The sequence below is a fragment of the Lethenteron reissneri genome, unplaced genomic scaffold, assembly GCF_015708825.2.
Source record: "Lethenteron reissneri isolate LAM-NWPU_2019-01 unplaced genomic scaffold, ASM1570882v1 scaffold_1348, whole genome shotgun sequence".
Classification (NCBI taxonomy): Eukaryota; Metazoa; Chordata; class Hyperoartia; order Petromyzontiformes; family Petromyzontidae; genus Lethenteron; species Lethenteron reissneri.
This window is the reverse complement of record NW_026891056.1, coordinates 23,835-40,653: the sequence shown is the minus strand read 5'-3', so window position 1 is coordinate 40,653 and position 16,819 is coordinate 23,835. Positions and strand designations below refer to the sequence as shown.

Here is a 16,819-nt window from a genome sequence, read left to right as displayed (position 1 = left end):
ATAAATCCAATGTGGAGAAGAATCGCGCCCCTGCCAGGGCATCAAGCGATTCGTCCACCCGGGGAAGCGGGTATGCGTCGGCTACAGAAATTTTGTTAAGCCGACGGAAATCCACACAAAAGCGCAATGATCCGTCGTGTTTTTTAACCAGAACGATCGGCGCGCCCCAAGGGCTGCTGGAAGGGGATATGATATCCGCAGCTAGCATGTCGTCTACAGCCGATTTAACATGCTCCTTTTCGGCGGGACTTAACCGAAATGGATTTTGGCGGATTGGCGCGCTGTCACCCGTGTCAATATGGTGTTTCAGCAATTTAGTACAGCCAATATCGTATTTATTTAGACTAAAAACGTCTGAAAATTCGCGAAGGAGGACTCGAAGCCTCTCACGCTGTGGACCGGACAGGTCCACCGATCCCGCGCAAAGCGCATCGAGCCACCCCTCATCACAATCCGAATGTGGTAGCGAGGGCGAACCGGCGCTCACCTGAGCAACAACCGGTTCCTCCCGAGGCACCGGCGTTGCGTGCGCGAGCACGGTCCCCTGAGGAACCACGGCCGTTCGCGACCCCACATTGAGGACCGCGATGAAGGGGTCCTCGTCCCCTTTGACCAGGGTCTGGGCCGCTACCAAGTCGGGTCCGTTGACCTCGGCCCTCGATGGTCCCAACAGAACCCCCCGATCCCCGACGCCCTCCCCAAACGGTCGGCGCAGCCTAAGAGGTACGAGCATTTGAGCTCCTGGCGGTACACGTACCGTCCTCGCGACCAGCGCCGGTACCGTCGCAAACGCCGTACGGACAGTGGTAGCGGGGGATGACAAAAAGGCCATACGTCGCCCCGACGGAAGTTCAATGCATCCTTGGTCGATTAGTATACGAATGGGCATTTTGGCCAAGAAATCCGTCCCCAACAGGCACGGAACCGCCAGCGAGGAGGAGACCAATATCGGGCCGGATAATTTAATGTCCCCAATACAAATTTGCGCGCGGATCTGTCCGATAATTCCCAACGAACCCCCGTTAGCAGCGTAACATGGGACATCAACAGGGAGCAAGGGACGACTTTGAATGGGGAGAATGTTGTAAATCAAATCAGACACAATAGTCGCCGATGCTCCCGTATCAATCAAGACCCGTACCTCGACCCCATCAATATGTCCCACAACAACCGACGACCCCGACGACGCGGCAACAACACGATGAGCCAACTCGGACCACTGGGTCGGTTGGACCGCACACCCGACGGAGGTACGTTTTGGCGTGACAATGGATAATTTCTGACCCCCGTTCGTTGCGGTGTGTGAGTGAGTGGCAGGTGTGTGTGTGGGCCAACCATGTGGGGTGCCACGACTCGCCGGATTTTGCTGGGGAGACTTGGGTCGAGGCGCGACGTCCTGGCGAGGCGTCGCACCACGCTGCCGAGGAGCCCGGCATCCTGACGCCACATGGCCCTGGAGGCCACAGTTGTAGCAGCGCGTGAGTGTTGCTGATGGCTTGGGCTGATCCCGGCGGCTCGGTTCGTCCCGAGCTGGCCGTACTCCGGACCTCCACTCCGTCGGGCGATCCACAGCGCAGATGTCTTCCGCTGGGAGGGCGGATGCAGCCACGGTATGGCTGGCCTTCGCTTTGCTGGCCTTCCGACGTTGGGCCAGCAGGTTGGCATGGATGTGCCGGGCGGCCGTCAACGAACACATTTTTGCGTCGTCCTCAGCCAAGACGACGATGTCCAAATCATCGGCCAGCAGCAGTAGCTTTTCCGTGACCATGGCGTCCACCCCATCCTCGTCCATCCGTGGAAAAGCCGTTTTCGCCAGGGCCAGGAGAGCCGTGCGGTACGCCAGGGGCGACTCCTTGGCGCCCCGCTGGCGATCGTAAAACAGCTGGCGACAGTCCGAGGGTGGTCCATAGACCGCGGCGAGGAGTTGCAGCGCCATTTGCAGCGTGGCGCGCTTCGCCCTTGGTGCCGAGGTGAGAGTGGCGAGGGCATCGCTGTCAAGCATCGCCGGCAGCGCACGTAACGCCTCATCATCGGTCCATTTCGCCATCTCTTGATGGGCGAGGAAGCGCCTCCGGAAGCCACCCCAGTCGCCTTCTCCTCCCACGAATTCCTTGAGAGGTGGCAGTCGCTGTTGCAGCGCAGCGTCCGTAGGCGAAAAACGCTCTCCGTCACTCCGTGCAGCTTTGGCGGGCTGGGCGCGTGGCAACGGCGGTTGCTGTGGTGACGTTTTGTTGTCCGCCGCTGCCGACGTGGCTTGTGGTTGGTGAGTATCGGCCACGTGACGTAGCCCCGCCTCGCCGTCAGCCTGCACTGTACTTATGGCGGGAACTCCAAACTCAGCGTCTCTGGAAATGGCGGGAAACGGCATCGTATGTTGGCCGCCATCGCCCCGTGCAGCTCCTCCCGTCCCCAGTCGGGTAATCTGTTCCAGTGTGGTGGCTGCAGCATAGAGCAATTCTGCCAGTCGAGAGTGGGCCAGCCACAGTCCTTCAGACGACGGTTCCCACTCGTCTTGACGTTGCGGTGTGGGTGGACTTGGCCCCTGCTGCTCGAGTCCGCCCTCAGCCATTTCTGGCTCAAAGTCAGCCGAGGTTTCCTCCGCCCCCGTCTCTCTGGTAGGAGTTGTCCGTCGTGTCTCCATCCTTGTAGAACCACTTCCGACACCAGATGTAGTAAGGTTCCCGGAGACTTGACAACGTAGTTGGAGGCACACGCTTGTTTATTAACACCAGCAAGTAACAGGCAACTTACAGTACTTGATGGGGTATCGGCCCCTTCACCCGTCTACACTACGGAACACAACAGCCTGACTCACAGCTAGCTTACAGCTAGGTTACGGCACCCGGAATACCCAGTCCGGCTCTTAGAAGAGCGTCGGTCCTGGGCTCTTAGGGCCATGCCGCTGGCTTGTCTGGTCGGCCCTGAAAAGGGCAGCGATCCCAGGGAGTTCCAGGGCCTGTCTAGCGAGTCTTCTTTCTTCACTGGTTACAGCTTAACACTAGACCCCGAGCCGTCCGGCTCGCCACCTTAAATAGCCATCCCCCCTTGAGGGGTGGGGCTGTGGGGGATCCCAGCTCCGCAATAGCCCCCCAGGATAACAACGCGGACGTCGCAGTAAACACCGTCTTCGCGTCCCGATGTAGCCACGCCCATTGTGTTTGTTTGCCATCCGTGGCAAGTCTAAATCCGGCCGTCTACAACGGCTACAACGGCTCTACAACGGCTCTACACTTGTAAGAGCCGAGCAGGGCAAGCCAGGGGCGACCTCAGAGCAGCGAGGTCTGTGTCCTTGTGAGGGCCAGACTCGTGTGGCTGAGGGTCGGACCTGAGCCGAAACTGGGCCAGGTCAGTTAGCCTCCACTAGGATGGTCTGAGATAGAGGGGTGTAGTAGGAGCTCACGAGGAACGTTCGCTGAGGAACACATCCTCTAGTACAGTGGTTCTTAACCTTTTTGGAGGTACCGAACCCCACCAGTTCATTTGCGCATTCACCGAACCCTTCTTAATTGTAAAAATAAAATATGATTTTTTCAAATTAAAAACATAGGTATATTTTTTACTGGTGCACAATCATATGAGTCGGGTGTGTGTCTTAACCTCCGCCGAACCCCTGAGACTGACTCACCGAACCCCTGGGGTTCGATCGAACCCAGGTTAAGAACCACTGCTCTAGTGTTAGGGTTCGCTACGTGCTGCTGTATCGTAGCTCTTTTTAATCAATAAGTGTTGCCTCCATCGACGTCTCCTGCACTACTTATGCTCACTACACATACTCACGTTGAGCTTATTTTGTACCCTCCGAAGCTAACCATGCTAATCGGAGGTGTGACGAAGGACAACATTCAATCCGTGCAATGATGACCATGAAACTCCTTGAACGACTAGCCCTCGCCCAGCTAAAACCACACATCACCTCCTCCGCAAACTACTGCTGCTTCCAGTCAGCTTACCGTCAAAACTATTCCACAGAAACAGCACTCACTGGAGTGATCGATGACATTTTAACGATCATTGATTCCGGCTCAACTGTTGCACTTATAAGTCTGGACATTTCGTCAGCCTTCGACACCATCAACCATTCGCTCCTTACATCCCTCCTGAAATCCGACTTCGGTATATGCGGCTCAGCACTCAAGTGGATAGTTTCGTACCTTTCTGACCGGCAATCTTCAGTCAGGGTGGGCATGTTCACATTGCCTGAAACAACAGCATTAAGCGGGGTTCCCCAAGGCTCTGTACTAGGTTCCCTGCTCTTCACAGCCTACACTTCCCCGATCGGCCGGCTCATTGCAAGCTTCGGTGTTAAGCATCACTCATACGCGGATGACACGATTATATTCACCGCCATCGATTATAGAAATGCATCTGGATTCGAGAGGCTCTCGGAATGTACCACCACCGTGCAACAATGGTTCACTGCACACAACCTAGCCCTTAATCCGAAAAAGTCAGTGGCCATCATGTTAGGTACCAAGCAACGTCTTAATTCAGCAGCACTCCCCACACACATACACATCTTCGGTCACAGCATCAAGTTCACCGACCACTTCAGCTACCTCGGTGTCATCCTAGATTCAACTTTATCCTTCGACCGTCAAACCAACCATATCATCAGCTCATGTAACTTTCACCTGAAGGCTCTTAGACACATACGTCCTCTCATCTCTACTGAAATTGCCAACACATTGGCATGTTGCATAGTTGGGTCTCGCCTTGACTATTGTAACTCCGTCCTAGTCCGGACCTCCGCTGGCAGCCTAAAGAAACTTCAAAGACTACAAAATAACCTGGCATGCGTCGTCATTGCCCACACTCATCCCCGTCTCGACTCACTAGCTTGTCTCCGTGCTCTCAACTGGCTACCCATCACCAGTAGGGTCACACAAAATACCGCCTACCTCTGCCACCATGCCTTCATATCGGCCTGCCCACCGTACCTCTCTTCATTATTGACAACTTGCAGCTCAGCACACGGCAGATGCCTGCGCAGCGCGACTCACGACCTCCTCTTGATACCAAGATCCTCTGCACAGCATCACCTCAATTGCCTCCTTTAAGAGACACTTAAAAACTCACCTCTACAATCATGCTTTTGAGCGATTCTGAGCTTGGCTCCGCGCCTCTGAGTTGCGGCCACTACGTCTGCAAATTTGCGCACGTTAGAAATTGAACTATTATTATTAATCTATATATTGGCGACTAAATTGCATAATGCTGTTGTATCCAATTGTGAATCTTATATAAAGTACTGTACATAGAGGCCAAAGACTGAATTACAAGTCAGAGTGCCATGATGCTCAATTGAGCATTTGGAGGTGCTCATCTCATTTACCTTTCTTAGCCATTGGTGGAAATTGCACATTCCTATGGCGGGGGCCGAGATGCCTTAGAGCAACCGCCGTTGAGTACTTACAAAGTGGTGCTCGCAATGTGAATCCTGGGTAGACAAGGAGCTGAATGGACCCGATAATCTGACCCACTCCGACTTGACACTTCGTAGCTCATCAGTTTCCCCCAGCTATAAAGAACGATTCTGATTCTGATCATGAGACTTTAAACTCCCGATCTTCCAATTTCACTAACAAAAATATCGCCACTCCCCCCCTCCCGCTCCACCCACCAACCTTCTCTGTCGCCCCTCCCCTACAAACACAGTGGGAAGAAATAAGCGGGTACGATGAGTTCCACACGCCCATTCAGATGTACCAAGTCTGCCACGTGATGAAGCCCAACCAGAACAACTGGCTGCGGACTAACTGGATGATGCGCGGCGGTGCCCAGCGCGTCTTCCTCGAGCTCAAGTTCACGCTGCGTGACTGCAACAGCATCCCGGGCATCTCGGGCACGTGCAAGGAGACCTTCAACGTCTACTACCACGAGTCGGACAGCGAGCGCGTGTCCGGCATCCACGAGAGCCAGTACGTGAAGGTGGACACCATCGTGGCCGACGAGACCTTCACCGAGATCGATCTGGTCGGCCGCATCATGAAGCTGAACACGGAGGTGCGTGACGTGGGCCCCCTCACCAAGAAGGGCTTCCACCTGGCCTTCCAGGATGTGGGTGCATGCATCGCGCTCGTGTCCGTGCGCGTGTACTACAAGCGCTGCCCACGCACCGTGCGCGGCCTGGCCGTCTTCCCCGACACGGTGACGGGCGCCGAATCTTCCTCGCATGTCGAGGTGCGCGGGGCATGCGTCGAGAACTCGGTCGAGGAGGAGGCGCCGCGCATGTTCTGCAGCGCCGATGGCAAGTGGCTCATGCCTGTCGGGAGGTGCGTCTGCGGCCCCGGCTACGAGCAGGCGGTGGATGGGTGCCAAGGTGAGAGAGGGCGCGTGTGGGGGCTGGGGGTGGTTGGTTGGGCACGAGACGCACGGTCCGGCATGCGGTCCCACGAGGTGGGATAGTAGTAGCTGCGCTGCACAGTGAACGTTTGTGTGTGTTGAACTTCTTTCGCGCCGCACGATGACAACCGTGCTTATTGGTTCGAATGACATGAGCGTTCAACGCACGTTGAAAAGTGCGTGGCTCCGGTGGATTCCTGACATCGGCAGGAAGAGCGATCGAGACGGCCATGGAAGTCACCTGAAAGCGCGCGATGCGATCGCCGTCTTTGTTGTGTGATGTGAGGACATATCCGGGTTGCTGTTGGATTACACCTCGTACGATGATTGGCCCTACCGGTCCTGGCCCATAGCTAATGGGGGGAAGTCTAGGGGCGTGGCCCTGACGTAATGGGAAGGTGACATCTGTAAGTAGAGGATTGGTTCTGCTGGCTTTAGCCACAGCCAATGGGGGGACGAGTCAGGGGCGTGGTCCTGGGAGCGTACGATGGAGTCTAGAAGATTCCATAGAGGTTAACCAGGATTGGTGGAAAGGTACCACATGACCCAGGTATTAAAAGGGGTGGAGACGGACAACACACGTGGTCAGATCTGGAACGAACGGAGGGTGAGGCCACGCTCGTTGCTCCGTTTAACTCGTCCGTGAGTTGCCAGCCGCCACAGACAACGCGAACAGACGAATGTAGCCAACGTACGAGGGCGTCTGAACATTCACTGGGGGCAGTGGGGACTCGAGCTGTCTAGGTGCCATCCGTGCTCTTCACTCCGCTGGGTGCGTTTGTTGTGGGGGGAGGGGGGGTCTGTGCCAATTTCATCTCTCCGGAGTGGGGCACCATGAACCTCGCATCGCGGAAAGTAAAAAAAACTGCGCGGGTTTCCGTGGAGAGCGCATGGCCCCCGCTGTGGGACTGGAATTTTCCATGGTGAGCTCAGGGCCACCAACAGAGATGAGAGCGCTGCTACGTTGCCCACCCCCCCTCCCCGTGAGCTGGGAGCAGAGGTCGCAAACGGGTTTTGATTCCTTACCCGTACGCGTACCCGGCCGCACCAGGGTCGCAAACGGGTACCCGTACCCGGCTGGGTACGGGTACCCGTTTGCGACCTCTAGCTGGGAGGAAATCCGACCGAGTAGAGAGGAAGGCAGAGACGACACCACAGGTCCCGTAACTCGAGCACAGAAGACTCCGTTATAGGAGGATTCATGACCGAATAGACGAGTTAGTGACTATAATCACGCATTGTCACGGGCATGAGCGCTCTGCGCTGGAATTTACACCGTTCTGAAATTATTAATCGCTACTGATTGTCATCTCTACACTCCAAACAACCAAAGTCATGCTTGAGTGTGCGTTGTATTAGCACTGCACTGAGATTGATGTTCCATAGTCATCTATATATATGAATGCGAGACACGGTCATGCACACATCAAACTCTCCCGTACCACATCCTGAGCTGCAAATGCGTCCGGTCGCTATCCACATCTTAAGTTGCATTGTTGTAAGACGCTGTTTGTATTTGTAGGTGTTTTGTGCAGCAGGAATCTTCACGACGAGTTCGCAAATAAGTCGGCCGCTCTCGTCTGGCACAGCCACCAAGGGAGGAGGAAGTGGAGGAAGCACCCCAAGTTGGGGTTGCTGCTCCGACAAGCCAACAGCTGCTACCCAAAGTTCATTTATTAGGTAGAGCCCTGTGAGCCATTCGGCTCTTGAATCGGGTGCAACCGCAACAAACAAAAAACTAAAACATGAACAAAAAACATCTTAAAGCAGTGGTTCTTAACCTTTTTGGAGGTACCGAACCCCACCAGTTTCATATGCGCATTCACTGAACCCTTCTTAATTGGAAAAAATAACCTCCGCCGAACCCCTGAGACTGACTCACCGAACCTCTGAGGTTCGATCGAACCCAGGTTAAGAACCAATGCTTTAAATCGAAATAAAAATTTCATCTCGACGTTAAGTCCTGTTATTTGGTTGCTTCTTTTAATAACGCGTGGGATGGACCGGGTGTCGCCGTGCTGAGAACAGTGCGCGATGAAACCGACCACCTGAGTTTGATTCTCCGTCACAGTGTACACACACACACAGTGTGTACACACACAGTGTCTACAGTCTACACACACACAGTGTGTGTACACACACAGTCTACACACACACAGTGTACACACACACAGTGTACTTACACACACAGTGTGTACACACACAGTGTACACACAGTCTACACACACACAGTGTACACACACAGTGTGTACACACACACAGTGTACACACAGTGTCTACAAACAGTCTACACACACACAGTGTGTACACACACAGTGTTTTGTCGGGGACACAAAGGCGGTCGGGCGTGCCTCGTTCCTATGGCGGGGCTAGTTGTGGTGCTCACTTTACGACGGCCGGTGGTGTTGATGATGGTGATGACGATGTGAGTTGAGTCGTCCCCCAACCAGGGATTGAACTGGCACCCTTCTTCGTTCGATGGTTATTATTTGTTGACGGTAATTATTTTGATGTTGGGTTTAAAGTTACCTTTGCTGAATGCGCCTATTGACACTGGGCGTGTGTTGATTAAAAGCAGTGCAACATGTGTGGAGGATAGAACTAAATTGCCAATATAGAGTTTGACGTAAAATTTAGGGAGCAAAACCCCAGCACTCAACTTGATTTTCAGGTTACGGTTCAGAGGAAATTATTTGGTGGTTGCTGAAAATTTTACAGTTTCAAATATTCTGGAATGCGTCCGAAGAAGTATTCAAAAGGTCGACCGAACATGCAAACGGTAGTGAATGGAACCCAGTGTTAAAATAGCAACGTAATAAATATTTCCTGCAAACAATGAACAATTTTTCTTGGTTCTTTCGGTAAAGTCACGTAGAATGAAAATAATATTATTTCCATTCTGGTTCTTTCGGTAAAGTCACGTAGAATGGAAATACTATTATTTCCATTCTACGTGACGAATGGCGGTTGTTGTTGTCCGGCAAAACAACCCCCTACCTCCTTGTTCGTACCGGACAGCAACGCTGTGATGGGCAGTGCCGTGGGGGGAGGGCCAACTTAAATTCGCCATTCCCCTCATGGCCTTTGTAACCACTGCAGCGGCCAAATGGGGGCTCTGGACAGGTGTGAGGAGCTGGTAATCTCTCCACCTTCAATTCATGACCACAAAGCGACCTGCAAAATATCTAATTCAGCTTGTCCCGGAGGAGCCGGGGGGACAGGCATCTATGACGTCTACTGGCCAAACCCCATTTGGCGGAGCCAGGAGACTGAATCCTTACCCTCGGGGCTCCTCCAGAAACAACAAAAAACCACTGCGGGTGGCCACGTGGAATGTTCAAACGCTCACTGCGGAGGAGAGTATGCCACCCCTCTATCGGGAGCTGGACCGGTACCACCTGGATCTCTGTGGTATTCAGGAGGTCCGGTGGACCGGCTCAGGCTCCTGCCACCATGAGGGGTGGACAGTCCTCTACTCGGGGCATGAGACTGCCAAACAACAGGGAGTGGCTCTTCTGAACAAAACAAGGGGTTGCGGGAGCGTGGTGGTGAGGTGTGGGAAGCTGTAAGCCCCAGGCTACTGTGGGCTCGCCTTCCCATCAACCAGAGGCGAGGAATGGTGGTCGTGGTTACTTATGCCCCCACTGAAGACGAACATCCGTGGAGGGATGCAGGCAAGGCCGATGAGTCAGATGCCTTCTATGACCTGTCACAGGTGTTAGCTAAAGTGGCCCCTTGGGGATAGAGTCATCTTGTTGGGCAACTTCAATGCCCGAGTTGGTCATGATACTGGCACTTGGCCTGCAGTGATTGCACCATAAACTCAACACTGCCCATAGATAATTGGTTCTTTACCCTTCTATCTGGCAACAAAATTGACACCTTTTTGCAAGGAGTCATGTTTGCATAGACCGCAATACCTGCAGTCATAATACAAACAAAAGAACATAACTCTGATAATGTGCACTGTCCTTGAAGTTGATTGGTGTGGACCCAGCAACACTGCACTATAGACTCAACACTGCCATATACTCAACACTGCCCATAGACTCAACACTGCCCATAGACTCAACACTGCACCATAGACTCAACACTGCCCATAGACTCAACACTGCCCATAGACTCAACACTGCACTATAGACTCAACACTGCCCATAGACTCAACACTGCCCATAGACTCAACACTGCCCATAGACTCAACACTGCACCATAGACTCAACACTGCCATAGACTCAACACTGCCCATAGACTCAACACTGCCCATAGACTCAACAGTGCCCATAGACTCAGCACTGCCCATAGACTCAACACTGCCCATAGACTCAACACTGCCCATAGACTCAACACTGCCCATAGACTCAACACTGCACCATAGACTCAACACTGTCCATAGACTCAACACGTGCCCATAGACTCAACACTGTTACCCATAGACTCAACACTGCTACCCATAGACTCAACACTGCACCATAGACTCAACACTGTTACCCATAGACTCTACACTGCCCATAGACTCAGCACTGCACCATAGACTCAACACTGTCCATAGACTCAACACGTGCCCATAGACTCAACACGTGCCCATAGACTCAACACTGCACCATAGACTCAACACTGTCCATAGACTCAACACGTGTCCATAGACTCAACACTGCCCATAGACTCAACACGTGCCCACAGACTCAGCACTGCACCATAGACTCAACACTGCACCATAGACTCAACACTACCCATAGACTCAACACTACCCATAGGCTCAGCACTGCCCATAGACTCAACACTGCCCATAGACTCAACACTACCCATAGACTCAACACTACCCATAGGCTCAGCACTGCCCATAGACTCAACACTGCCCATAGACTCAACACTGCCCATAGACTCAGCACTGACCATAGACTCAACACTGCCCATAGACTCAGCACTGCACCATAGACTCCACACTGCCCCCCCCGCACCCCCCCTACCCCTCCTCCTCACCAGCAGTAGACAGAGGCTACCCTACGCGATGTTGACTCTAGACGTGAGTAGTGCGCAACGCATTCCATGATTGTGAAGCTTAAATCCGCACAGCTCAGCGGGAACCATCGACCATTCGCCAGAGTCGAGCCAGCCCTTGGCAAGGGGCGTGTTGAGTCACCAGAGCTGAGTCTACACGGAGCCCTGGACACAGAGGCTGCTGCAGTCAAGCTGCTGGGTGCTGGCTGGCTTCTAGCTGGGCAACTGCTGCTCCACCATTGCTGTGGTGCTGGGACTGACACCTCCACAGGCAAGCCTCTCATCACCACCACCTCCACCTCATCCTTCTGCTGTGTGGGTGAGTGAGCGAGCGAGTGGGGGGTGAGTGTGTGCGTGTAGGCCCCGGCAAGGTGGAGGTTAAAGGGAAAAGCAGCGATTCTAGATTTGAAGTTTTCGTGACTGCAAGGGTTCATACTCTTAGCGGGTTGTTTTTCGGTAAAGTCGCGTCGGTAAAAAAGTAAAAAAATAATAAAATAGAATAAAAATACATCGACTTATTTTCACGTATAATTATTTTACTTTTCTTATTTAACCTACGTGACTTTACCGAAAAAAACCTAAGAGTAAGAAAAACAATGAGCCTACTTTTACCCTTACCCTATACAAATTATCCGATTTTCATGGTAATTACTGGGGTACTACTACCCATGAACAATGTTTATAACGGTAAATGCTGTAAGGTAGAGCACTTTATTCATATAGAATACTCTCCATGATTCCAATTTTACACGCTGTCGTTGTCGTTGTTGTCGTTGTTGTTGTATCCTCAAATCTTGTAACTCAATTTTAACCCACTTCCCAATGTGGTATCGACTGCAAACTTGGTATACTTATTTCATAGTGATGACAACACTGTCCATAGACTCAGCACTGCCCATTGACTCAACACTGCACCATAGACTCAACACTGCACCATAGACTCAACACTGCCCACAGACTCAACACTGCCCACAGACTCAACACTGCCCACAGACTCAACACTGCACCAGTAGGAGTATAAAAACTATTTCAAAAGTCACCTTTAAAGATCTAAGATGGAAAGCTCTGAAATCAGCTCGTATGCAGGTGCTCCGTGAATTGTTGCATTGCAAGAAAATGTGATGATGACAGCTTGGAGAGGCCTCCATCCAGCATTGGATTTAATTTTGGTTGACAATGATGATGAACATGAATCTCTCACTCGGCTTTGCCGCCTGTTTACATAAAAGACTCACCTGAGCTGTATCGCCACTAGGTGGCACCATATTACAATTTACTCCAATTCTGGCAACATGTTCAGGAGATACATGAAAACGTCGAGGTCTGCTAGCCAGAAGAGGGCTTCGGGAGAGAGTTGGTGTAGCTTTGTTATTCCTTCATTGCAGGAACGAAGACTACAGTGGTTTACTAGATGGTTTACTGTATTTACCGGGTAAGGTTGCCCTTTGAGTTTATTGCCGACGCAACTCAACAACTTAAGCAAGATAAGCGGACTTCCTCACTGCTTGGAACGTGAACCAACGCTCACGGACGGCGCAGTAACAAGGATATGCCCTCGCGGCTAGGAACGGAAACGCACCATCCCTGCAGATCATTGCCAAAAACCTCGACTGCCGCTGGGACATCTCAAACAAATACAATCTCAGTTGGAATGTTTCCATTAAAGCAAACCGTCCTGGATTGTTTAAAACTAGATTTGAAGCTTTCGTGACTGCAAGGATTCATATTCTTAGGTTTTTTTGGTAAAGTCACGTAGGTAAAACATCAAAATTAATGAAAATAAAATAAAATAAAAATCACGACGGTCCCACCTGATGACGGAGACTTGTGTTGCCTCCGAAACGTCGTGATTTTTATTTTATTTTATTTTCATTAATTTTGATGTTTTACCTACGTGACTTTACCGAAAAAACCTAAGAATATTTGTTTAAATCTGTTTCCAAAGACCGGCATGAATGTTCCATTTCTCTGTTAAATGTTCACCATTCATCTCCTCTGGTTCGCGATGGCAGACTACTCGCGCTGTGACACACTGGGTGGGTGTGGCAGGACAAAGTGGCAAGCGAGTGGAGCAGAGGGAACGCCAACTAGTTCCCCTTGCCAAATGAATCTCACCAAAAAACCGCACACAGAGTTGTAATGTTCGGGCCTTTAATAACCCTTGAACAAGATCAAAATGTACGTCTTATTTGGGGCGATGTGTCAGTGGTAAAGGTCACAAGGCTATCACAATTTGTTCAACGAATTGTGCAACGCAACAGTAAATTCCTCTCCACTTAGTGCAACAAGTGAAGGATAATTTATTCCATCACGCGGTAATATTTAACTCTTATGTTATTTCATTGTTGCCGTTGTGATGGGAATTGAACAGAAACACATTCCTGCTGCGGAGGGAGCTGGTAGGAACGTCGGGTTGCACGCTCAATGGCCTGCAGGGTCAACGGCGGCGTGGTGTATTCCGCAAATATGCCAGACTGTGAGGGCGGGCACAAGCCGGCGTGAGTAGGTGAAACGTTGAGTTTTATAAGGGCACCACGGGGTGACCAGCCCCTCCCCACCCTCCCCACCCAGCCCCTCCCCACCCTCCCCACCCAGCCCCTCCCTGCACGACGGACAGACGGACACAATAATCCCCTGTGGGCTGGTGTAACCAGGAGGTTCCCACCAGTATAACTTGTGCTACCTGCGGCAATGTCAAGGTTGCTGTCCCGGCTTCCATTGCTGCCACCAACATGCAGCAGCTCATCTTCCCTCCCGAGATCCATCAAGGCGTGAGTCTGCAGCTGGGACCACGCCGCTCGTGTGACTGCACCTGTCGACAACGGACCACCTGCTTGCAGTCTCTGCCTCACATGAGCCACATCTGCAGACGTGGAGTGGCTCCGGCGATAGGGCGGCAACAGACTGTAGGGGCAAGTGCTGCTAGCGAGCACCTAACACAAAGATCCCCCGTGTAGCCTGCACAGACTGTAGGGGCAAGTGCTGTTAGCGAGCACCTATTAAGGGTGGGACGGCACACGAGGGGGTGGGTGGCCAGCACCACGCCCGGCCGCCTTTGTCTCCCCAGTGCTGGCGATGTTGACACACCGCACCGGGTACTCGTTTGAGGCTGAGTCGACCTAGGGGAGGCTCAGGACCGGCTCAGAAAGTGGCCACTGGCGGCGTTGGCCACGAGCGGGAATGGAACTCGGCTGGTCGGTGCGGAGCGCAGCGCTCACCACGTCACTGCCAACGACAACGAACTTGAACTCTGACCCCGCTCTCTGACGTCACCGCGCAGCGTGACCTCATCGGCGTCAAACGCCAGGAGGCGGTGTGCCTCGCTAGTGACGTCATGTCACCCACTCCCGACCGCGTCATGTCACCCACTGGACGTCACCTCCGTCCCAGTGCCAATCCTTATTTGGGCAAAGCCACGCCCGGTGACTGGGGGCTCATTAACATAATTTATTTAAGTTACAGAGCCGCTCGTTGCGGGAGGGGAGTGTTCACTGTAAGATGTTTCTTGTTCGTGTTCATGTTTCCTGTTTGTTGCCGTTGCACCCGATTCAAGAGCCGAATGGCTCCCGGGGCGACACCGAAAACTTGAACTTGTATCCCGGAAGTGACGTCACGGCCTGTGCCGCGTGGCTTCGCGAGGCAGCAGCAGCAGCAGGTTGCTGCTCCGCGCGTGAACTGCAATCTCCCCAGCCAGCCAAGCCACGCCCACCTCTTGCCCCAGCCAGCAAAGCCAAGCCTAGTCTCACATGGGTTGGACCAGATGACGCCAAAAGGCGCACAACTCAAAGACAATGCACCATCAGAGTATGAGAGCTCGGGGCAAACATCTACACTATGGGGACCTCATTTGCCAGTAAAAATATGATAATTGGTTCTTTACCCTTCTATCTGGCAACAAAACTGACACCTTTTTACAAGGAGTCATGTTTGCATAGACCGCAATACCTGCAGTCATAAATACAAACAAAAGACACAACTCTGATAATGTGCACTGTCCTTGAAGTTGATTGGTCCACACCCGAGACAGCTTTCCTTAGAAGATGTAGATGCCACTGGTTCTTCACGTTCTGCAGATGTAGATGCCACTGGTTCTGCAGATGTAGATGCCACTGGTTCTTCACGTTCTGCAGATGTAGATGCCACTGGTTCTTCACGTTCTGCAGATGTAGATGCCACTGGTTCTTCACGTTCTGCAGATGTAGATGCCACTGGTTCTTCACGTTCTGCAGATGTAGATGCCACTGGTTCTTCACGTTCTGCAGATGTAGATGCCACTGGTTCTTCATGTTCTGCAGACGTAGATGCCACTGGTGAATATCTATGAATAAGTGTTGACTTATAAGTCATGTGTTACTATGTAAAGTGAAACACGCGGCAACTTACTAGGCCTGCTGCTGATGATGATGATGGTGCTGCTGATGATGATGATGATGATGCTGCTGCTGATGATGAGACATTCACTCCCTTCCCACCACCATCAACAGCCATGGCAAGCGTTGTACACCACGTGTGTGCTGTGCACCACGTGTGTACTGTAGTGTACTGTGTGTGTGTGGTGTGTCTTTATGGTGAATTATTATTTTATTATTTCCCTTCTACGCGACTTTATGTCTATTTGTATTATTTTATTATTTCCCTTCTACGCGACTTTATGTTTTATTTGTAATATTTTACTATTTCTCTTCCACGCGACTTTATGTTTTATTTGTAATAGTAGAACTCCAGGAGACGTCGCTCACGTCTTTGGAGAGTAGCTCAGTTGGTAAAGCAGATTCACCGACTCATCTGTTCCCCAACTACGTGGGATCGATTCCCGCATTCTCCAAGCGCGATATTTTTTTTAAATCAAATTTTAAATGTTACTTCCCAGCGTTAGTGTCTGTGACATCTTCACATTGGTGAACCAGCCTGGAAGTACCCTGACCTCTTGTCGCTCTCGATGTTGCTGTTTTGAAGCCCCTGTTAAGACGTTAGATATGTGACGAGAAATACAAAAAATATAAAAAATATTATCGATCTTGGCAGGAGTGGACCAGTCAGCCGTGTGCCCCGTGACGTCACAGACCCCACCACGTGACTCGCACGTCCCCCAGGGGACCTGAAACGTCGGCTGAGCCGCAGTGTTGAGTCTACGGCGCAGCGCGCAGTCTTATCAGTTCTACGGAATCCGAGTCGCACTCGCGTCACGTGGTCGCCTATCCGCACTACGTATTATAAACGCGCCCTGCCAATCTCACGAGTTCGCAGCTGCCTGCAGCCTCCTGCCCGAGGTGTCGGCACGCGACGTCGGACCTCCTCCTCCTGCTGCTGCTGCACTCCACACGAGGACATTGTTGAGTGTGTGAGCTCACAACGACGGAGAAAATCACTCAAGACCCCCTCCCCAAGACGTCGACGCAGCGTTGCGCCGGTGAGCCCTGCGGTAAGGCCTAGTCCCGGGGAGTGCCACCGGTCTCGGCTAGATTGCTCAGCCGGCCGA

General features: G+C 52.1%; 1 protein-coding gene across 1 annotated transcript in view; it reads left to right on the top strand.

Annotated features, from left to right (window-relative positions):
* The window catches only part of LOC133362042 (adhesion G protein-coupled receptor L3-like), a 45,535-nt gene extending 36,394 nt beyond the window's left edge, over positions 1 to 9,141 (top strand). Inside the window, exons 8-9 of the mRNA XM_061581013.1 lie at positions 5,656 to 6,319; positions 7,865 to 9,141. Of these exons, the coding sequence (XP_061436997.1) occupies positions 5,656 to 6,319; positions 7,865 to 8,022 (822 nt within the window). The 3' untranslated portion in view covers positions 8,023 to 9,141. The remainder of the gene's footprint in view (positions 1 to 5,655; positions 6,320 to 7,864) is intronic.
* Positions 9,142 to 16,819: the final 7,678 nt, after the last annotated feature.